Raw genomic sequence first — 23150 nt, 5'->3', positions numbered from 1 at the left:
TGATGTTAGTTGTTAGCTATTTCTGATCAATTAAACGCAAAAGAACCGAAATGGAATAGTCTCTTTAGAGGGTTACAGGCATTTTACCCACTCTAAATCAGACGGAACAGAGAAGAAAATTTAGCCCGACCTCACATAGTTCAGATGGAAAGTACAAAGTACGTACACGGTCACTTGAATAAATTCAGCCGGAAAGCTTGTTTAGTCAGTGAAATGCCAAAATTTCTCACTGGAATTGGACTGAATTGTATAGATGAATTTACCAAGGAAAAGAAAATATAGCAACACAGAGACGATTTACACACTCAAGCCTGATATAAAATCTCCAATCAACCAACCAACCAACCAACCAACCAAACAAACAAACATGTTTTTTGACTTTGGGAGGAAACCGGAGCACCCGGAGTAAACCCAGACATTCACAAGGACAAGAAAACTACACACAAAAAGGCTTGAGCTTTCGGACCCAGGGCCTTCTCTTGAGCGAACCGTTGTAAGGCTGCTGTGCCCTTCAAACTATCCATCCATCCATTTTCTGATCCGCTTTATCCCTCATGGGTTTGCAGGGTGCTGGTGCCTATCTCCAGCATTCACTGGGCGAGAGGCGGGGTACACCCCGGACAGGTCGCCAGTCTGTCGCAGGGCAACACAGAGACAAACAGGACAAACAACCATTCATACACACACTCACACCTAAGGACAATTTAGAGAGACCAATTAACCTAATAGTCATGTTTTTGAACTGTGGGAGGAGGCCGGAGTGCCCGGAGAGAACCCACGCATGCACAGGGAGAACATGCAAACTCCATGCAGAAAGACCCAGGGCTGACTTGAACCCAGGACCTTCTTGCTAGGCAACAGCGCTACCCACTGCGCCACTGTGCAGCCCGCCCTTCAAACTATATGTGATCTATTCTGATGTGCTCTAAACTAAACATTGCTCCCGTATTTTTTATCACAATCAGGGCATTCAAACTTAGACTCAGAGCTCAGAGCTAAGCTCAATCAACAAAAGTTGATTGAGCTTAGCTCCGGTTTTTAAAAAACATCTATGTTTTTTAAAAACCGGAGCACCCGGAGAAAAAATACTACACATTCATGGAGAGGACATACAAATGCTCAATCATGCACGTGGTAGAACTATATGTAAAAAAAGTTATTTGCTCCTATGTTTGAAGCTACTTTACTTGAAAATAAACACGCTGTCAATGGTTAAATAACTAAATAACATTGATCCCTATTTTTTTTTCACCACAACCAGGCACCAATGCTTTCTACAGCTAAAAATACAAAAAACAGAAATATACAAAAAGGGTGTTAGCCAGTCTAATGTGTTCTTTTTAATGTAACTCGAGTTAGTCTCAGGTTGGGATGTTAGGTGTTCCTTACGTGATTCTTGTAGAACAGGACATAAGCTGACTCTTGCCGTTCCTTGCAAACTTTCCAACCTGTCGTTTCACCAACATTTGAGTCATTGAAGGTGAGCCAGAAGTCAGTTGGCTCATCTGGACGGTCTTCTGGGTGTACACCGTCACTGATGTAATGTCCTCCTTCAGTGTAACCAAAATGACTGATGGCACTGATCAGACTATAGCAACTGCCACCCTGGCAAAATCAAAGTGTAGTAGTGTTTAACTTGTAAATTCTTCTGATGTTTCATTGTGTTGTGTGGAGAGTTCAGAGATTTTTATACCAGCTCTGATGACACTACCAACTCCCTTTGAAGCCTAACAGGATCATTGATCTTCTCCAGATTGAAAGATGGGGTAAACCGAAAACGCTTGAGGTGTATGATAAGATATCTAAGAGAAAACAAATACATACAGAGTGAACCCTGAGTGGCTACAGCAGGAAGAAACATTTAAAGAGACACATGATCTATCAAAGGTCAGTTCACCAGTTTGGACCCCTCTCAGGTCAGCAGACAATTTATAGTAAATGTCATCACTCACCGAGGCAGGGTTGCAAAGGCAGACCTCTGGCACGACGTCTTCCCTCCGCACTCACACTTAAACTCTAAATCAACTTCCTAGAGAGAGTAAGTTAAAAAACCTGCTTTGACAACTACAACACAAAATCAGACATTGTAAATCTGCCTGAATGAGGACTGCTGGTTCTTACCATCAGATACCTCTCAAGCATCTCTTCAATTGACCCCCCAGGAACCAGATCCAAAGACAGGTTGGTAAATGTCTCCTGCCTCAATGACCTGTCTCCACACCTGAACATTAGAGGAATACACTTCATTAAAATGGTCCTGCTAGACTCACAATAATGAACCACAGCCAAATTAGACCTAATGACGGAATGAATGGTATTTAATTTTAGGTTCTAACATCTTGCATGTCCTGGTGTTCTTCATTCTAAACACCAGATTTTCTTCAACAGGACAGGTGTAGCTTGTGTCCAGGCAGGAAGCAATGTCTTGGAGTTGAGGGGCAAGAAACTGGATCTGTGACAGGACCGTTATCAGGAACTCATGGGCGTCCTGAACATTAACAACATGTAAATGATTAAATTCTGTTTGATTTTATTTATATAGCCGCAATTCACAACACATGTCATCTCAAGGCACTTTTCAAACTCAAATTCAATCAGATCATACGGATTGGTCAAATGGTTTCGTATCTAAGGAAACCCAGCAGATTGCATCAAGTCTTGATAAGCTGCACAAAAAGCTGCACTAGTTTTGAAAAATTAAGACAAACAAAAGGTGTACCATATTTTGTGGCGTATAAGTTGCCCTTTTTTCATAGTTTGGCCGATCCTGCAACTTATATTCAGGTGCGACTTATATATCAAATTTAAATTGTATTTCATATTGACCAGTAAGAAACCAAGGAGTAAACATTACCATCTATAGCCACAAGAGGGCTCGCAAGGCTTGTGAAAACTATCCTGCTTCTGTACCACTTAAAAATTAATTGAAACATTAATTTATGGACAACAAAGTCTGAACACATTTGTATGTTGTTTTGCTGTTTCAATATGCATTCACGCAGCAGAGCATTGCATGGTGCAGCTCGAAGGGCCCAGACTGCAACAGGACCCTGTTATTAGGCTATCTGTGAAGCTAACAACTAGTGCTAGCTTACAGCAGGGTGACCAAACATCCCCGATTTCCAGCTTTAAGCTGGAAATCGGGGATCGGGGATTAGATTTTTTTTTTTCATGTGGAAATTCTACTTTTTGCAAATAATTGACATGTAGCTGGAGATACCTGGCCCTCAAGTAACATTTAAAGTATAAAATCAAAACAACCTCTTGAATCCAGCTCTTTGTCTTCCATAAAGTAAAAAGTAACAGAATGAGTAAAAGTGAAATATTTTGAATACATCTATAAATAGTAATTAGTTATGGCCCTACTGTTGAAACACAGTGTTTTAAACTGGTACTTTTCTAACTTCCTGTAAAGACTAGCTTCACTGCATTGCTAATCTCCACTAAAGAAAAACAAGACTTTTGTTTTGTTTTGTTGCTGTTGATTGTTTAACTTCAGTGTTTCTTGCCATCTCCTCAACAGGTACAACTGACTTACGTTTTGCAAACCGTTACTAAACTCTGGAGCCAGATCAGACACCACCTTCTTAAAAGATTTCAGGAGGGAGGTCTTCACTTTTGAGTCTATCGAGGTGTGACAGTCTGCAATCTCTGCTAGTTTACTGCAATTAGACAGCAAAGAATAAAGGTTTTTTTAGTTAGATTTGTGTTTTATTGTGGATGCGGTACAAACATTGACATAGATTTCTGCTGTTTTACCATAAAAGCTGAGCCTCAGGAAGTAAACTCCAGATCGGCTTCATACAATTGATGCTCCTGAAAAAATCTTCCAAGCTCAAGAGGCTCTGCAGGGTTGAGTTCATATAACAGGTGTTCCCGATGTTTGGGAACCTGAAAGTAAGGACAAATGACAACAAGTTTGCATCACAGTCTCTTAAATGACCAGTTGTTAAGGTGATTTCCCCTAAAGAGTTTGATTTAATGAATAGTTTTTTTATGATCTCACCCTCTGGGACTGGTGGTGTTTCTTTTTAAATTGTTTTCGTAAAGCATTTGATTGTTCCTAGAAAAAGAAACACAAACACTGTGTCAGCAACCAATGAGAATGGTCCTGAAAGTTAAAGGGAAGCACTGGTAGTGAAAGACCGATAAGATTGCCCAGATTTATACCGTTCATGTTTGCACTGGTTCAACCATGTCTTTATCTTTTATAAAAACACTGTATATATACATATTTACAAAAACAATGTCCTTTTTGTGATATCTCCCACCTTCTACGCTTGTTGAGGAAATTCTGGAATAAGCCCTCAGTGAGGTTAGGGTGCTTCTCCATTCTCATTAGGTACTGTTGAACATTTCTGGCATCTGCATCTTTAGTCGTTTCATCCGCCTCTGAGGATGAAGTGGAAAGTCTCCACATATCAAGCTCTGTGATGTCATCTGAACGGCAACTGGAAGATGAAACACATTATTGTAAGATCTAAAAACGACTCACAGAGCTAATTTGGGTCTGGGGTCTACGTCTAACCTGATTCGCATAGACGTTGTTTGTAAAATCTGCTCAGAACCGGAGACGGCAACTTCCTGTCGTACTTCCTCTTTCGTGGTTCCTGGACCGCTAGTTGTAGAAAATGGAAATTGACAACTTCATTGTTATAGCATGTTGTAAAATTAAGTGTGTCAATCCCCTTAACATTCACATAAATGCAGAATAGCCAATGAAGCCCTCAGGTGGTCTCACGTAAAGCTGCTTTATATGACAGACCTGGGTAGGGTGTCTTGATTTGGCTTGCTCCGGTCTGAGAATGTGGAGAAAAGTTTCAGCAGATGCTCATCTGTCGGTTTATCTGAGCTGGAGCTGAAGGCGGATAAAGAAAAAGTCCATCAGAAAGTGACACCTCGCAGGTAAAACATTTAAATATTTTGCATAATCTTTGGCTTGTGATATGATTTTGATTAAAGGATTAATACAAAAAGTTCCATAAATGTGACTGTCACATAAAGTGAAAACAGTGAATAATATCAGTACCTTGTTGGTGTATTTGATGAAGTCTGGATTGGGTCTGCCAATGAAATTGGAGTGACCTTATTTGTTCTCTGTTGGAGATAAATCATCATCATTTAATAAAGAAAAGGTGCAGGTGTATCTCAATAAATAAGAAAATCATTGAAAAATGTATTTGTTTTATGAAGTTGTAAAAAAAAAAGTTAATTTTGATCATTGTCTACAGCTAATAAAACTCAATTATTTTGAATTTTTTAATAATTAAGAAGGCCATTAAAAAGATTTTTAACAAATAAATGTCAGCCTACTGAAAAGTAAGTATATGTACTGAACAGCACATGTTTTTTTAAACAGTTGGTTGGAGCTGTGGCATCGAAGATATCAGGTTTCCTTTTGCTTTTGCACCTTGTTCTAATTTGTTTTTTTCTTCTATCCAATTTCCTATAGATATGCTTAGGTACACCAGTCTGAGAACAGCACATTACTTCAGCAATGACCTTTTGCGATTTGCTCTCTATGTGAAAAGTGTTGATGATTAAACAATAAAGTAAGATGGATTATTTAAATAAGCCATAAAATGACCATAAAATAATATTTATGTTTTCAAACATCCCTTAGTCTCAGATGATATTTAAATTTTATAAGGATCTGAATTTCTGGTTATCATTAGCTGTAAGTCAGTCATCAAAATATAAAAAATAAATGCTCAAATATATCACCCTATTGGTAAGGAATCACTGCAATAAATACGTTTTGCCGTTTTAATAGTAACTGAAATAAATTTAAATTTTAATATTCTAACTTAGTGAGATAACCCCATATTATTATTTAACTCTATTTAGCAAATATCTAAACACTTTACTTGTCTGTTAAACATACCCTGAAGAATTTGAAGGGCCAACACCCACTTGGTATATCCTCATCCTCTGGTGTTTGAACACTTGAAATGATGTAGATAGAAAGAGAAAAATGTTATTTCAATGTTTTAGAAGTCTAGCTGGTGGTGAACAATACACAATGGGCAAGTTTCATAATGTTCCAGAATTTTCTTTTAAGAAAACAAAAATCATGAAGGATAAAATCATGAAGATTGAAAGTCACTAAATTCAAAATAAAGTATTTTACCTTTTCTGAGGAGCTTTGGCTTTCTTTTCACTTTTTGTTTTCTGTTGAATTAATATAAAACAGTTCCTTAAAGACTAATTCAAAAATCTGTCATTTAGATTTAAATGTGCAGAAACTAAAATGAGATCTAAAACAAGTTAAAATATACCTGAAAGAAACTAAAAAATGATTTCTTTGATTTTCTCGGTTTTTCATTTTTTCCAGCCTCAGCTGATGTTGCAGAGACTGAGGCTGTGGTGATATCATTGCTCTCTGGGACTCTGCTGAGAAAAAAATATAGGGAAAATAAGTTTAGTCTGAAATCTTTAAACCAAATACCAGAAACCAGAAATAATATATTGCTAAGATTTGCAGTCTTTGGTTATTTTTAGTCAGACACCCATATACTTTTTCAAAAGTTGGAATCTACGCTTTAGATTAAATTTGAATCTAAGGTTTGATGTTTTACTGCAATGCTGTTTGCATTTGCAGAAACAAAATAAAAAAGATGAAACATGTTTAAAGTTCAATGGCCTTCGAAACTGAGTTGTAAGAAATCTCTAAACTAAACTCAAAAAGAAAACTTTCTTACCTTTCCTGAGATTTAGTGGCCTTTATCTGATTGGCGACAGCGAGTTTATCAGCACCTTTCTGTTTAAAACAGTTAAAACAGTATTACTTTCACAAAATATTGAATAACTTTCAGTGGCATCAGAAATCACAGAAATAGTTTTCTATCTTCAAAGTTTTAACTCTGTCAACGTTTTAGTTTACACAAACTACAAACAGAAATTCTACAGAGAACCATTCAGTAAATCAGTAAAACTGACCTTTGCTGAGAAAAACCTGGTGGTAAACATCTTAATCATTTTGTCTGAGGGATGTTTTAATTGTGCTAACTGTGGAGAAGGTCCAGTTAAACTGAACAGATCCAAGCCACGTTCACTCTTTCAGAATGTGTTCTAGAACTTGGATCACAGTGATACAAGTGATGACTTCACAGAATGAAAATCTTTGTGATGATTTAAATCATTCAAATTTATATTCAGTTGTACTGAGTATTTATAATCCGATTATTAAGATTTAGCTTATGTAAAGCAGCAGATATTATCCCAGGCTTAAAGAATTTGTAAACTGATAATACATAACTATTACTTTTATTCCATTTGGTCATTAATATCAAACCATGTTGATAATTCCACTCATACTGATAATAAAAAACATTTCTTAGAGTTAAGAGCAATCCTAACTAAGATTAATTTGCTTGTAAAGATAATTAAATCATGTTGTTTCAGTCATAGAGTCAATAAAACCATTTAATTCCAAAGGTTACTTTGAATTGAGAACGTTCAACCTTTCATTTTGTCATTCTAAATGTAAAAACAGTCTTTATTGTGACTATAGAGCTGCAAAATTCATTGATTTGGAAAGGGCTGCTTGGATGCAATATTCTGCTATACATAAATTGACATGCATATTGAGACTTTGTGCTTATTATATCTAGGATTTAACCAGTTTCATGGTCTCTCACTGTACTTAATGGCTAGACCTGACATAAATTTGGGAGGCTGAAACACATAACCTCATAGAAAATGGTGGGGAAATCATGGAACACAAAGAAAAGAGTCAGAAAAATCTGGGTTTATCACTAGTGATATTGCCATCTTACTATTAAACAAGAATATTGCAGTTACAAGCTTCCTAATAATGGGCAGCCTTATTAATTAATCAAGTTTGCAAAACATGTTCACATAATTGTTAAATATTATGGCCTATATTGAACTATGGCAGATTGGATTCATATTTTTTTCTGTTTAGTTGTAGTTTGTAACCAGTAAAATCCAAAGTTAAAAGAAAATTAGGGAATTTAGATTCCTTTTTCAACTAACATGATCTCCCTGTAGTATCAAATTGTATTTTAGACAAAAACAACAAAAAAACAAAAACAAAACACTAGATGACTCTAGGGTATATTCACACCAGAAAAGTCCTTTGATCCACTTGTTCAATCCGGACCAAAAGCGAACTTTTCTTTATTTTTTCCCATTTAATGTGGTTTACTTTCACATTGTAGTTCTTGCAAGTGAACTATAACTTGGAAACAAAGTCACATGTGACGATTGTTGCTCCCACTAAACAGAAATGATTAGGGCGGGACATGGCACAGACCTGGAAATGGAGGAAAAATACCATGAAAATGCAATGCACAGAACCTCAGCTTTGCATACTTGTGCTGGTCTTACAGCTGCTAAAGCACTGTGATTGACGAGAGCAGCTCATTCAACACAGGTTTTGAGACATTTTATTTCTAATTTTGGAACGGTGTCGGAGAATGCATCCTGCAAGCCGAAGGAGTCTCGTTGCATGCTAGGAGCAGCGTTGCCAAGCAACAGGTATGATTTCAGTATTAGTCAGTCTGCTACGGTGGCTTGTTAAGTCCAAAGAGATGTATGTTTTCTGTAGTTGCTTCGGATCGAGGCGGTTTTGTATTCAGACCAGAAGCGAACCGCACCAGACGCAGACCATCTTGGTCAGGTTGTTTAGTCGAGACCAGGGTTCACTTGAGTGTATTAACACCAAGGACCAAGGACGGTGTGAGAACAAGGGTCAGCAAGGTGAACCGAAGAAACAGCCTCCATCAACAGTTGCAGCTTCTGAAGCCTTTTATTTGCAACAGGATTCTGAACACTCCTCTTTTTTTCTCTCTAAGCTTCCAAGAGCTCACGGTATTATAATCAAGTGGGAACACACCTGCATTGGAGTGGACCAAACCACAATTAAACAGGGAAAAAGGAAAACACAGGAAAACTAAACAGAAAAACAAAAATAAAATTATTAATCTAATCTACAAACTCCAGTATATAATAAGATGGTCTGCAAAATAAACCATGTAATACAACAGAAGTCAAAAAGTTACTTTATAGAAAAACAAAGCAATACTTAAAAGAAACCCTTTAATTGGTAGAACCCAGCCAGACAATCAGTGACATCACTCAGACATTTAAGCAGGAAGTACTGGGCCGGCCCCTCCCATACTCCTGCCCTGCTGCAGATCTACAAGGAACAAACAATGGTGAGTAAAAAGGTAAACAAATATCATGAATATACTTTGAAACCAAATAAACAAGTTTAACCTATAATCCAGTAGTAGCTTTCACCTTAACATAGATGGAAACTGCAACCTAATGCTAACACAAACAAACCCAGGATAGTAAGTGGAGCAGAGCTGCAAACTAATGTTTAAATTTAAGCAATATGGCCAGCTACAGAAAGGAAATGAATCAGAAATAAGAATAAGGGACAAATGGTGAACACAAACTGAACCACTTCGTCACAGGGGGAAACAAAATCTCGTACGTCTAAAGCAGACCAAATGTGACTAGTGTGAATACACCCTAAAATCCCTGTTTGGCATCAACTGTAATGTCTCTTAAGCCCCGTTTCTGACAAAGTTGGTGAGTGTTACTGAGCAGATAAACATTATTAGAAATGTAGTGATCCAGATACGTTCTGACTGTGCTATCTCAGTATAAAGTCGAAAACATTGTGAGAATGCAGGGCAACGGTGTGTTGCCTATGAAGAGATGACCTTCACACATTTGTAAACTTCACTACACATTATTAAATATAGGTAGTGTCTAAACCTACATGGTTCTTGTTTAATATCATCCAGGTTCTGTACTAGGTGCTCTTGAAAATAAACCATATACTTCTAGGACATTACACAAGAACACTGCATGTTTCATTTTTCATGTGTTGCAGTATTGTAATAAATAAGGGCTTAATGACTAGACTGCCAAGACAGTTGTAACTAAATTAAATTTGCATAAAACATCATTGAAGTGTAACATACAATAACACTCTTACAATGAAATAACAAGCTTTACTTTTCCAGGTAACAAGTATGCAAGCATATAAAAGCCGCCAAAGGAACTTAGTGAACCAATAAACTAAAGTTGAACTGTAACCTGAATCTTGTGTTGAAGCTGACCCCAAACTGCCGTGAATGTTTTACATGGTGTCAACCTTTTCAAACACAGACATTTAAAACTACATAGCAGCCTCAGTAAGCAGACAACCAATTTCTACCCCCCCCCCTCCCCCCAGTATATATTCGTTACCATGGAGACTTACAGGACAGGACATCAACTAATGATGTTGGGACTGCATCATTAGTTGATGTCCTGTCAGGTTCAGGACCATATATTTACCTAACTGAAATAACAGGGTGGATTATTTAAAGTTACAAGGACAGACAAAGCATATAAATGGTTGATTTGTTGGAAATGAAAGGCTTTCAGAGAAAAATCCAACAACTTTTTCAAATTGCATATGGAAAAAAGCTTGCTCATTCATTTTCTGTACCTTTTTAGTCCTAATTAGGTTGGAGGTGGCATTGAAGCTTTTACCAGGAAGTCAACTGGTGAAAGGTTGAGGGTACCTCATACAGGTCTCCACCCACCAAGGGACCACCAGAAATGCCCAAACACTGAAAGGTAAGAGATATTTAGAGTCACTATTTAACGTAGTGGGGATGCTTTTGGACACTGAGAAGAAAGCAGTGCATGGATAGATGCATTTATAGTTTATCGCTTTGCATACCTGCTGAAAAAAGTGACCAACATGCCAAAAAAAAAAAAAAAAAGTTTTCCACATTTTGTCATAGTCACAAACTTAAATGTATCCTATTGCTACTTTATGTAATAAAGAACAGAAGGTAGCAAACAAACTAAAAGCTTTTAAAACTTTTATGTAAATGACTGAGGCCCTCTGAGGGAAAACTTTGAATCATCTTCTGCTGCAGTTTTAAAAGCCAAAGTCGAAGAGTAAAGGAAGGTCAAAACAATACAGGTTACTTTTTTTACTTCTATTTATAAAATATTTTTAAAACCCAAGAAATGCATAGAAATTTAAGAAAAGTGAATGTTTTTTTTCAACATGTTGTTTAACTGTATTTATACCATAACTGTGTATAAAACTCAAATAAAAAAACAGAAAGTTGAATTCTCCACTCCTGGAACAGAAAACTCTGTTATAAGGGTTTTGTTATAGGCCAGAATCGCCTCCTGTATGAATCCTTGTTGCAAAGTCATTACTGCAGACTTTCACAGCATTGTAGGTTCATTGGTATATTGTGCAATGTGTTTGATTGTCCATTTATACGCAGCAGTTTGGGCAACATTCATCCTCCTGCTATCAGCTCCGGAGCAGTCCTGCACACACAGCACCGAGCCAGCTTTTTTTTTTTTTTTATCTGTTTCTTCAGTTTCTTTAACACAATGACTCGGATGCTGCGGCTGCAAACGAAAACATATCCAAGCAATCCAAATCCATCTTTTCCAAAATTCTTACCCCTAACCACCATCAACAGTAAACCAAAAATAAGACCACCTCATTGTTTTGCTTCTTTGAGTAAAAGTAGACAGCAGCCTAGCTCGTCTTACACTCCATGCAATGTTTTCTCTCTCAAGATATGACGTTCCTTCTGTGAATAATATGCATCATGTGGCCTCATTTTATGTTAGTGTCACGAAAGTAAGCTGCTGGTTAGAACCAACAAGCACGGAGAGAAATTATTGATCTTCGTCATGCTCACTTTCTCCGTCCCATTTATGACAAAGCAGGCGGCTCCAAATGGATCTGCCAGTCACCAGCAGTGAGCTGTGACAGTGCTTTAATATTCATGCATCTTCCTGTAATGAGCCAGTCAAGTCAAATGCCAGAGTTTCACAGAGGAGGCAGAATCCCACCTGTGATAAGCATCCAAATGGGAGAACACAAACAGACATGAAAGAGGATGTTTGTTATGTAGGTTTCCTGCACACGGCTTATACCGACACCTGCAGAACAAGAGCCTTCGGTTGGAGAGCCTTAAAAAATCAGCAGCAGCTGGGAACTGGGTTAACACGTACAAAATACTTGTTTGTATGAGCGGGATTATATGAGTCAATTCTTAATCAGGGCGATAAGGTATTTGCCCGCCGGAATACCGCAGCATCTAGAATCTGCTGATAAGCCACTTTATCAAGCCTCCCACACTATCCCGTTTTATTATCTGCACCTTTCAATCACATCCCATTGATTTACAGAAACAAATAGAGCTGGAGTGAAGTTCGTTCCCCTTCCTTGCTGATGACAGAAGGCTTTGGGGATGGGTAGGGGTGGGGGTAGCTCTGAGCAGCCATCACAGCTGGGTGAACAGGTGGTGGGAGGATGCCCTGGAGAAGCTCCAGCAGAGAGGACCTGCTCTACAGGCCTGCCTCAGGGACACTGCTGCAATCTTAACTATAATGAAAAACTTCTACTCTGCCTCTTATTATTGTTATATTTTTAACCCACATCCGAGAAAAGATCTTCTGTAGTCTAGGTTTTATTGAAGGTAGGAATCAAATGGCTGAGATACTATAATTCTGTTGTGACATCAGAATTTATATAAAATTATTAATCTTTTGGGCAATGCATCCTAAGGTTACATGCTTATCTGGATGCCCTCAACTAATGATGGTGCATTCCATTTGTACTTGTGCTCCCAGATGTTTTTGGATAAATTAGAATATCATAAATAAAAGTTAATTTATTTCAGGAATTTCTTTTCAAAAGTGAAACTCAAATATAACTCAACAGAATAAAGGACTAGAAAGGAAATAACCTTTATTGTCCCTCAGTGGGAATATTCAGGTCTACCAGCATCAAAGTGAAAGACAAATGGAAGCGTACAGATTCACACAAAGGTAAAAACAATATAACATAGTTATAAAAACTTTATGTAAGGGCAAATTTGAAGTATAAGGAAAATATGCTCCACAGTTTAAAAATATTATTAAAAATAGCATTAACAGATTAAAGAGATTTGCAATTGAGTACAACATTACTCAGAGTTAAGTTGAATCATATTTCAGAATTTTAATTGTATTTTTAATACAATCACTAACAAAGCCTAAGATCTTCCCTCTGACTGTGTAGAGACATGCAAATCTACAGAACTTGACCCACAGGAAGTGACATCACTAAAGGAATAAGTTGGTCCACAACAATAACACATACATGATAGGAAAATTGTTCACAAAAAAAAAAAATGTAAGGAGGATTTAAGGTGAGGTATACAAGATTCAAGCTCCACTGCTCTCACTGTATGCTTTGAAAATGGCTGAGTCGCAAGAAGCAAACTGTCTTACAAGTTTATGAGACGCAGAGGAAGAGATCAGAAGAAAGAAATAAGACCAGAGTGTATTGGGAAATTATTTGGTGTGATCCCCTGAGGAGAGAAAGAGCAGGTAGGATGGTCATGCACATGCACAGTGATTCAAAAAGTGATGGCCCTTTCTTAGCTAGATTCTTAACTAAGTCCACTAAACTTTTAACCTTTAACTCATTGGTCAAACATACAAACGTACAATCTATGTGGCCATGTTCTTTTAAGGTTTAAATTCATAGAAATACATGGAGAGAAACTCATTGTGATTTGCTTGTATTTTTTTATCATGCCAAATCTGTATATTAGGAAGCATGGAAGAGTTTTTAAAGTCAAAAACAGAATAACTGCACATAATGATTAAATTGAACATTCTTCTTTAACGACTGAAAAACAGAGCAAATAGATGTGAGATGAGATATTATCTTGGCTGTTATGAGACAACACCTGGAACTCATTAAGTTAATGAGCTGCATCATTTTTGAAGCCTAAACGATAAGGTATTGACAGCGTTTCAAGTCTTACTCAGTGGCCATTTTATTTATTTTTTTCCCTTCTGGCTAGGCAAGACTAAATTAACATTTTGGTAAGCTAAAAAACGTTATTGATGGTGCAGGCTCAGGAAAGGTACCAAAAATCACCCAAGAAATGTCAACATAGACTTAAAAAATGTACACAAACTGGGCCTGTGGTTGAAATGCTCCTCTTTTTTTTCACAAAAGCAGCGATGGCCAAACAAATTTCCTGAAACAATGGTTGTTATCTAATTTTATTTATTCACTTTCATAGCTCTTAATTTTTTTTAATATAAACAATGATCCCAGTAAATCAGTATTCTCTTTATCATGCTTTGTCCAGCACCGACTAATGAAGAACAAATGTGTGGGAAGCTGCAATTAGTGTTATTAATACTATGGTTCTCAAATTGTTGTACAAAGGCCACTTGTTGTACTTTAGTGGACATCTGTTTTGCAATTTTGGAAGTGAGACCTTTATGCAGAAAACAATTATGAGGTTTGAAGGGTTTATTGATGTAAAAAAGTGAATGTTACTTCCAGGTTAAGGAGTGGGTTCCAAGACGACACTGAGGAGGAGAGATAGGAGATCATCTTGTGATGTTTGAGAATTTGTAATGAAGACTTAGAGGAGGATAGAGTCTTACTACTGTTGAGGTGAGTATATCCACAGGGGATGAGGTTGGCAAATTGTGGTGTGTAGAGTGGATCTGTGATGGTGTTTGTTTTGCAGAATAATCTGGCATCTATCTCAGGGATCCACTCTTCAAGCTCCAACTCTCTCTCTCTTTCTCTCTCTCTCTCTCTCTCTCTCTCTCTCTCTCTCTCTTTCTCTTTCTCTTTCTCTTTCTCTCTCTCTTTCTCTCTCTCTCTCTCTCTCTCTCTCTCATTCCACAGGATAGGACAAATCATGCGGACAATATGATAACAATGTTTCCTCACAGTAAAGGAGGCTGAAGAGTTCAGTGGTAGTGAAATATTCAATGAGACACAAATCGACAGGGGAAAGAATACTTTTTTTTTTTTTTGCTGCAACTATTTGAAAATCAGGTGACCGCACTCACTGTACATCTTCACCTTTAAAGTGGGCACACTTTAATAGTGAAGAAAGATATACAGGGAGTTCACGTTCATGCATCATTTAAGGGTTTGATTTTCAAGAACGTTTTGTGCTGCAATCTACAAACAGCTCTTTTCAGGTTTTTTTGCACCTCCATAAAGCAAGTTAAAATGTTGTTTTAAAGGAGCATTTATTGTAAAAAGAAAATAAATCTGCTGAAATGTTTTAATAACTAATTATTTAAATAAAAGATAAAAATTAATGAAATATTTCAAACTGTCCATAGAACTGTCTTCTTCCCATTGTGGCATTGCTTGCTGCTGTTCACAACACATTTCTTTGAACTCATGCAAAACAACTTTTGACTCACATTAACTTAAAACATTTCTTTTGCATGTTGTCTTTGTGAGGGCTAATATTTAACTGACAGCTCCCTGCCTCTCCATTGCTGCTTTCACCCCAGCACATGGAGCTAAGAACAGTTTGTATTCCAGCAATTCGCGCAGCTCTGACTGCATCCTTGACAGTAATTGTACAGTCCGTGGTGGGGCTGTCAGACTGGGATGTCTCCTTGAGGTGGAAGTAATTTTAAAGTCATTCCTATGAGGGCAAAAAGGCAAAAAAAAAAAAACATTGTCAATGCAATGTTTATGCCTTGTAGGTCAGTGTGAGATAGCCTAAAATAATAGTGTGTATGTAACCTGTTATTGTCCCAAAAACGTTGACATCAAAGTTACCCTTCAAACCCTACATTCTGAAAGTGACTCAGCTTGAAAATGTTCAAGTGAGCTCTTTGTGTGTACACAACAAACCAGATTTCTTCCTCGCATAGGAAGCACTGATGATTACCAGGGAACTGAACATAAATGAATAAATAAATAAAACAACCCAGTTACCTGGTGGCTCCCATGAAGAGTGCTCATCCTGTCCACTAGCAGCCAAGTATCTTTTTTGGATGGTGGCAATCACACAATCTTTTTCTGCTGTCTTTCTACAGTAATCACACCCTGAAAGCATTGAGTGGGGAGCTATTGTACAAAGCCTCCTGGCTTTATGCTGTTTCCCAACTCCCCATTTTGGTAAGTTGATGACCTTTTTTCTCGATTGCCTTCTCCAGGTCAAACCTTGCATTTTGTTAAAGGGCTGAACAGAATTTTTGTGCAGTCCACTTTCCCCATAAGATGTATCACATGCAGGTTGTCATGAAATTTGCTGCCCACTTTGTACAGTTTACAAACGTTGGCAGTTATACAGCATTCAATGGGCGAGAGGCGGGGTATGTTTATTACGTCTTTTTTTTTTTCAATTAAATCAACACACTGCTGAAAGGCAATGTATATGTGTTGTTCCAATTTTAACCCCTAAATTTCAATATTAGTTATAGTTTCTCTAAATACCTTTCATTGAGACCCACCATTTACTCAACGTCTGTTGTTTAATGAGGCAGCCTGTTAGTTCTTCCTGTCTCATTCATGGAGGCCCGCCTCACCCGGTTCGGAGATTTGGCAGCAAAGGAAGAAACCAATTATCACAGACACATAATATGCATATCTTTATTACAATTGGAATTCCAAAGGGAGACAAACACAACGTTACCATAAAGCTTCATTTATATTACTGAAGTCTCCCTCCATGGCCATTGTAAGCATCTGTCTGCCGAAAAAACCCCAATCGCATGTCTATTATAGGCTGCTCAGCTCCTCACAGAGTGACTGGGGGGTGCGGTCCACGCACACAGTCTCCAGGTGCCCATCTTCCCACAAGCAAAACAGATCCTCAAGTGTCAACTCAGGAACTAACTTTTAATTAATAGCCCAGTTGGTTTTCTTTGGAGTTTACCGAGATAAACATTAAGAACCATAAAAAAAGCTTTCAAACCGTATTCCATGCTTCTTCATGCCTGGTATCTAAAAGAGCTTGAATGAATTTATTGCTGCAAACCTCCTCCTTTGTAGACTCCAAGCCACACAGTTTTCGTGATTACAAGGTAACTCTTTGTGCTTCATGAAAAATACCTGATTAATACAACAACTCATTATATATTTCCATAACATGTTGCACTGAATATTTACTTCTACATCATAGGTCTATGATGTTGTATCCTGTTCTTCTTCTGGTCTGCTTCTCTTACTGGCTTCCATGTTTGCAGGCTGCTGTTTTTTTTGCCAAAGTAAAATACAAAATGCTGTACTCTGTCTTGGGAACCCTGGGAACTCTCATGTGATTGGCTCAGGAACCAGAAAGTAGACACGGGCTACACTGAACCGAAGTAGTTCTGGACCGTACCTCTAGGTTTGGAAGGAGAAAAACTTGACATTGTTGACGGAGAGGACCGATTCTTTATAAGGAATGCTACCCCCGTCCTGGGTGAGATATGATAATGATTTAGCTTGATTTTACACAAAATATCTTACTTCTTCCTCCTTTAAGTATAGAGGGGGGTGTATGACAAAGCAAGGCAATTTTATTTGCACAGCACATTTCAGTACAAAGACAATGCAAAGTGCTTTACATGGTTAAAATATAGGAAAATAAAAACGGAATAAAAGCAAGTTGGAATAAAATGTAGAAAAAAAATAACAAAATAAAACATAAGAAAATGGAAACTAAAAGCAAATATTAAAAACTGTTAGACTACAAACTTAAACTAATGATGTTTCAGTAAAACAGTTTAACTTGAACAGTCAAAGGCAATCCTAAACAAATGTGTTTTTAATCTTAACTTAAAGGAACTCAGGCTTTCAGCATTTTTACAGTTTTCTGGAAGTTTGTTCCAGATAAGTGGAGCATAGGAACTAAATGCTGCTTTTCCGTGTTTGGTTCTGGTTCTAGGTATGCAGAGTAGGCTGGAGCCAGAAGACCTTAGTGGTCTGGAGGGTTGATACACTGATAACAAGTCTGTGATGTATTTAGGTGCTAAGCCATTCAGTGATTTATAGATTAACAGAAGGATTTTAAAGTCTATTCCCTGAGATGACCTGTTCCAAGTTTAGTTCTTAAAATATTATACTAAATAAAAATATATATATTAAGATCTACTTTGTTTAAAAACTCTCTACTTTGTTTAAAAACTCTCAAAACACTCAAAAACTCTGTTTAGGATTTACATAAGTCAGTTTGCCAATTTTCCTCTCTGACTTTCAAATAATTAGGTTCATTTTGGGATTTTTTTTTATCTGGGTGTAGTGCCGACTTTCCATCATTTTCACCATTAGACAAACAATAAAAGAACAGTTAGTGCATCTCTCTAAATGGAACATTAAGTAGTGCTGCAAGAAAAAAAATTAATTTCTCAAATATCTCCACTAAATTACTAGAACTTGGTCCTCTGCCGATTTGAGAACAGGATTCATCATCATTTTCAGCAGATTGAGTGTGAAATAAAAACTCATAAAAACTGTGTATTGTACCGTGTTAGTGAGTTTTTAATATTACATTTTCCTTCATTTTCGGCTTAACATTCTAAGACAAAATGATTATAAAACTTTATGAGTGTAATTGGAGAAACTGCCTTCTCTTTCCCAGCAGCCCTAAATGACCTGTCGTCTCAGATACACTCACTGCATACTTCAAATTAATTTTGGCTTCCTATTGTAAATATGATTATGCAGATCTTGAATCTTCATTACTATTTTTTGGCGAGTTTTTAAAGGAATCCTGCGAAGAACCAGACACTGAAAACCTATCTCAAAGTATTTCCTTGCTCTGCCTTATCATTTCCTCAGAAGTCTTATACTTTCAACGCTTTTTCTCATCATAAATTGCTTAAGGATATTGTTTCCTTTATTTCCCAAGGGCACCTATCCACACACATGTTCTACTGGTAAATGCCACAGATCTGAGAATTGAAGTAGGAATTACTGAAAATATCTTGGTGGAAAAGATCCTCTTCTTTTCAAAGCCTCAATAAATGGCTGCATATTGTCTCATTTACAAGTGTTTACGTGTAGCTGCACACATTTCCGGAATGACAGATAGGCTTTGGCTTTTGTCTTTCTTTGTACTCATTTTGAGATGGATAAACAAGTTCTAGGTGATCTTGAAGGTGGAAAAACTATATAAAATTTTCCCGTACGGCCCCGGGAATACGTTTACATGCGCTAATCATGAACGTGAATGCTATTATTAATGTAGGCTTTAATTGTGCATTTAAGGTGTTTCAACATGGTGAAGTTGTGATGCAACAAGCATCTTTAGTGATTCTTAAAGAAAAAAATTCAAAGGTTGGCAAAGGTTTAAAGTTATATTGGATATTTCTTTTCTAATTAAACGAGGGCCAAACTTATAGCTACAGTCTCAAATATACAGTACGGTCTTAAAACAAGTTTGTTTATTTCAGTAGTGGAAAATATTACATTGATTAATTACACAAAGAATGATGTTTTCTAGCCTTTAATTCTGTTATCATGATTTTCTGTTTACATGTATTGGAAATATATCAGACCAATAGGAAAATGTTAAAACACAAACTGGGGTTTAATGAAATGTATGTTTAATACCGTTTTAAGGGTTGTTATTTACAAAAGGTACTTTACTCTGGCAAATAAGCCTCATCTGAATGCACATTCAAATGTATTGAATATGACTGTTAATATACACCTCCAATATTATTTGGATAAATGTTTTTCACAAGCTTTTTCTAGCCATCAACAACGACATAAAAACCTGTTACCCATTCTCAAGCATGGTGGTGGCAGCATCATACTGAGTTTTTTTTTTTTCTTTATCTGCTAGTGGTACTGGTACTTTCCACAACGAAAACTTATTTAACCTCAACTCAAATAAGCATCTCAATGGTTAAAAGTTGAAAACAATTGTTTTTTAATATGGCACTTATCCTAAAACACACCTGGAATACAGTTTTGGAATGGATAATGCAAGCTACAGTTCATCTTATCAAATGGATCCGATCTCAGTCCTGCTGAAAATTTGTGGTCTGGGCTGAAAAGCCAGGCCTGTGCCAGGAAACCAACCCATTTCAATGAGCTCTATGATTTCTGATAAGAAGAGAGTTATGGCTCCCTTTCTTACCACTTTCATGGTTCTTTTATTAATATGAACTTTAAAGTTGCTGCAGTTATTTATTCTTTGACAAACCACATTCTGACAAGTGAAGTACTGATCACTATTTCCCCTTTTTCTTTCAGTACATTTGCTTAAAGAAGTTAAAACTGCAAAGCTCATCATCTGAAAGTGCAATTCACAATAAAAGCTTAAGATTTATGCTGATTAAGTAAGAGGATTGTTCCATAAATGGCTTTCAGTATGACAAAACTAATTTCCCTCTACTCCAACACTGCCATTATTATGAACAAAGCTTCATTTTGAAATTGGAAATATGAATCTTGAAGTAATATCTGTCTTCATAATCAGGGCAATGTGGTCTATCTCCAGCTGTGCACTTAGAATGTTATTTGAGGTTAGCACTAGAGACACGCGATTAAACTTGTCACACTGCTGGGATCTTGTATATGCTCATTTTTGCTCCTGCTGATGTTTTCATTTTACAGTGGCACTACTATTACTGGCATAATTGCATCCTCAGACCACCTAGAGATGTGCCCTTGTTGCAAAATCCATTAGAACATCACAACACTCTGCCCCTGGGACAAGGACAGAGGATTCCAGCAAGGCTTGATATCACACTTGGTGAGTGGAAAAAGAAAACATGGACGCTTTCCTATTCTTACTTTGCCCTCCAGGGATACTATTTTCTTGCACTGATGGGAAAAATATACACTAACTTGCCCAGATGAAGAGATTTTGGAAGAAGAAAATAAGTTCATCACATTTTATGTCCATTAACATCTCAAAAGTGTCACTACAAAAGGGATTTGATCAATAAATGGGACGTACTTGACATTTATATCTTATAGTTGTAAATAATAAACATTTTTTTTCCTCCATCCATCCATTGAATCATAGTGCTCCTCATCATGTCTATGAACCTGAGTCAGGCTACTACAATGAAGGAAGCTCCTTTCAACTGCTTTTACTCTGGATGTCTGATCCGAGTCTCCTGGCCATAGATGAAAATTGTGGTCTTTGCTTTTGGACTCAGCTCTCTTTCTTTACCAGGTTAGACCAGAGCAGTGAAAGCAGTTCTGGAGACAAGTTGCCAATCTGTCTTTCCATCTCATTCTCCATCCAAGGGACACATGTGTGCTAGGACAGATCGATGGGAGGAGGAAGGTCTGAACAACTCCCTCCAGGCTGTTTCTGAGTGAAGCATTAGTGATCTCTTAATATTAATTTGCAAGATATTCAATAGTGATATATTTACATACAGAGTCAAACTTCAGAAATAACTGAAAACTTTATAAAAAGGCTTCAGCTATGAATTATTTCTTTCATATTATACACCAGCAATAAGAGTCATAGTGCACACACTGTGCAGGAAATTAAACTCGCCCCATCTTCCAATTATAAAGATTCAATGCAGTGAAATGGTGTAGTTCCACAAATTAGGAAGTAAACATTACACCGGGAACCTGAAAGTAAAAGAGTTGAAGTGGTTTTTCAGTTTAAGGGAAGACATGAGTTAACAGGGTGCCATTGGATTATAGCAAGCAGTTATATTTCCATACAACCTTCAGAAAATGCTGTCACAATTGATATGCTGGTTGTGACAACTCTTTCAAACTTTTTTCAGCTGATATGCCAGCCATGAAGTATAATGTGTCGCTATAGCAGTATAGCGGTATTTGTTGCTTTTTGAGTGTAGACATCCACTCCATCTTGTTTATGCCACAACTTGCTGCTTCCTCTAAAACAATAACCAAGTATATCCTGGCTTTTACTGTTTTATTTAATTGTTTTATTGTAGTATATTTCTTTAATGAAACATGGCCATCTAAAAAAAAAAAACTTTAGTTGTAAATTGTTTACACTTCCCCTCATCTCAGGCACATGTTAAATGATCAGAGTTCTTCTGAGTATACCCCCTTGTATCTTTGCTGTTGTTTTTTTTTTTGTTCTCTTTATTTACACAATTTTAATCAATGCCACCTCAGTTGCTGACTGATTTTACGCTGTATCGCTGCTGCAAAACATCAAACCTTCTGTGAGAACTCTGCATGGATCCATAAGTGGCGCTGCAGTTCTTTGTTCAATACTTTGCCTTGTGAACTCACCGTTTCCACAATTCTCATTCAGAAGTGGCAGGTGACGACACCTTGGTAATTTCACACAAATACATAACAGTACCGATAGGGTAAACATGGTTGTTCTACTAAAGATGATGTAGGAGATGTGGATCCATCCATCCATCCATCCATCCATCCATCCATCCATCCATCCATCCATCCATCCATCCATCCATCCATCCATCCATCCATCCATCCATCATGAGCTGAAAAGACATGAGGTTGTATATTGTGAGAAGAGACCTCCCTTTCTCCTGATTATTGATAGAACCATAGCCTTCAGCTGATCCAACACAATAGAGAGACTAAGAATTCACTGTAGCAGCAAATGTTGATTGAAGACCAATTTGTAAGCTATGGCCTTTTGTACCCGTACCAGACCAGAAGAGGAAAGCAGTCCAGCAGGTAGGCCAGACTCCTAGGGCTCAAGCAACACATTTGTGCTTGAATACTGCTTGAAGCAGGTTCCAAATTTTTTTATCATGCCTCCAGCGTTGCAACAAGCCTTCATACCACACACCCTGACAACTCCTGTGATTCCTTGTGGGCTCTTCACTCTTCCCCGATGGCACTCATGCAATGCCTGCATACCAGGCTCTGGGGCCCTAGGATAGGAAGGGAAGGTCAAATAAAAGAATGATGTTGTCATTATATTGTTGATTAAAAAACAGGGTAATGGGCAGTGAAAACTGATAGACACTGTTCATTCACAAGTAAGTCTTACAAAACTGCTTAAAACTGTTAAAATGGTTCTGATCTTGTTAAAAAAAATAGTATAGAATATTGTAATGATTCATGATTGAGTCGTTGAGTCTTGAAATGAGTGGGCGATACATGATTACTTAATTATACCTGCAGCAAGCTTGGGGGATTGAATGTGTACATGGCACATCCTGCAATTATACAAAAAATAATAAAGTATTAAAATGTTTTGCACTGTTATCCCGTTTACTTGCCTGTGGACAGAAAAAAGTATTCTGAAGAGCCTTCTAGGATTATTTGCGTGATATTTCAAACTTTTGTAGAGAACCCAACAAATGATTGCCAATGAAACTGTCAAGAGAGAAACATCATGTCTGAGCATATTTATTTATTTATTTATTTATCCACTTGTCACGAGCACTTGGTA

At 37.2% G+C, this 23150-nt stretch overlaps 1 protein-coding gene and 1 long non-coding RNA gene across 6 annotated transcripts; one reads left to right on the top strand and one right to left on the bottom strand.

Moving 5' to 3' along the window:
• Window positions 1-798: 798 nt before the first annotated feature.
• Window positions 799-7076, bottom strand: LOC105929104 (ubiquitin carboxyl-terminal hydrolase 37-like). 4 transcript variants are annotated; one of them, XM_036133837.1, is made up of 16 exons: window positions 6940-7076; window positions 6702-6760; window positions 6279-6393; window positions 5885-5945; window positions 5030-5097; window positions 4766-4858; window positions 4529-4618; window positions 4272-4451; window positions 4007-4063; window positions 3760-3891; window positions 3539-3662; window positions 2337-2488; window positions 2122-2221; window positions 1953-2029; window positions 1694-1802; window positions 799-1605 (listed from the first exon to the last, which is right to left on the bottom strand). In XM_036133837.1, the coding sequence occupies exons 3-16, from the start codon at window positions 6374-6376 to the stop codon at window positions 1375-1377; spliced, it is 1572 nt and encodes a 523-aa protein (XP_035989730.1). In that variant the 5' UTR covers window positions 6377-6393; window positions 6702-6760; window positions 6940-7076; the 3' UTR covers window positions 799-1374. The 4 variants fall into 4 exon arrangements, with proteins under 4 accessions (XP_035989730.1, XP_035989771.1, XP_035989832.1 ...); XM_036133878.1 differs by having other exon boundaries at window positions 799-1280; window positions 1390-1605; window positions 6279-7076; XM_036133939.1 differs by having other exon boundaries at window positions 5030-5945; window positions 6131-7076.
• A 3412-nt stretch (window positions 7077-10488) lies between these two features.
• LOC110368769 lies at window positions 10489-20512 on the top strand. Of its 2 annotated transcripts, XR_002428388.2 has the most exons (4): window positions 10489-10605; window positions 14360-14473; window positions 15874-15955; window positions 20387-20512. It is a non-coding gene; the product is annotated as an uncharacterized LOC110368769 (long non-coding RNA). The 2 variants fall into 2 exon arrangements; XR_002428387.2 differs by lacking the exon at window positions 15874-15955.
• Window positions 20513-23150: the final 2638 nt, after the last annotated feature.

This window comes from Fundulus heteroclitus, chromosome 1 (assembly GCF_011125445.2).
Source record: "Fundulus heteroclitus isolate FHET01 chromosome 1, MU-UCD_Fhet_4.1, whole genome shotgun sequence".
NCBI classification, from domain to species: domain Eukaryota; kingdom Metazoa; phylum Chordata; class Actinopteri; order Cyprinodontiformes; family Fundulidae; genus Fundulus; species Fundulus heteroclitus.
The sequence above is the reverse complement of the archived record's forward strand: the minus strand, read 5'-3'. Positions and strand labels throughout refer to the sequence as shown.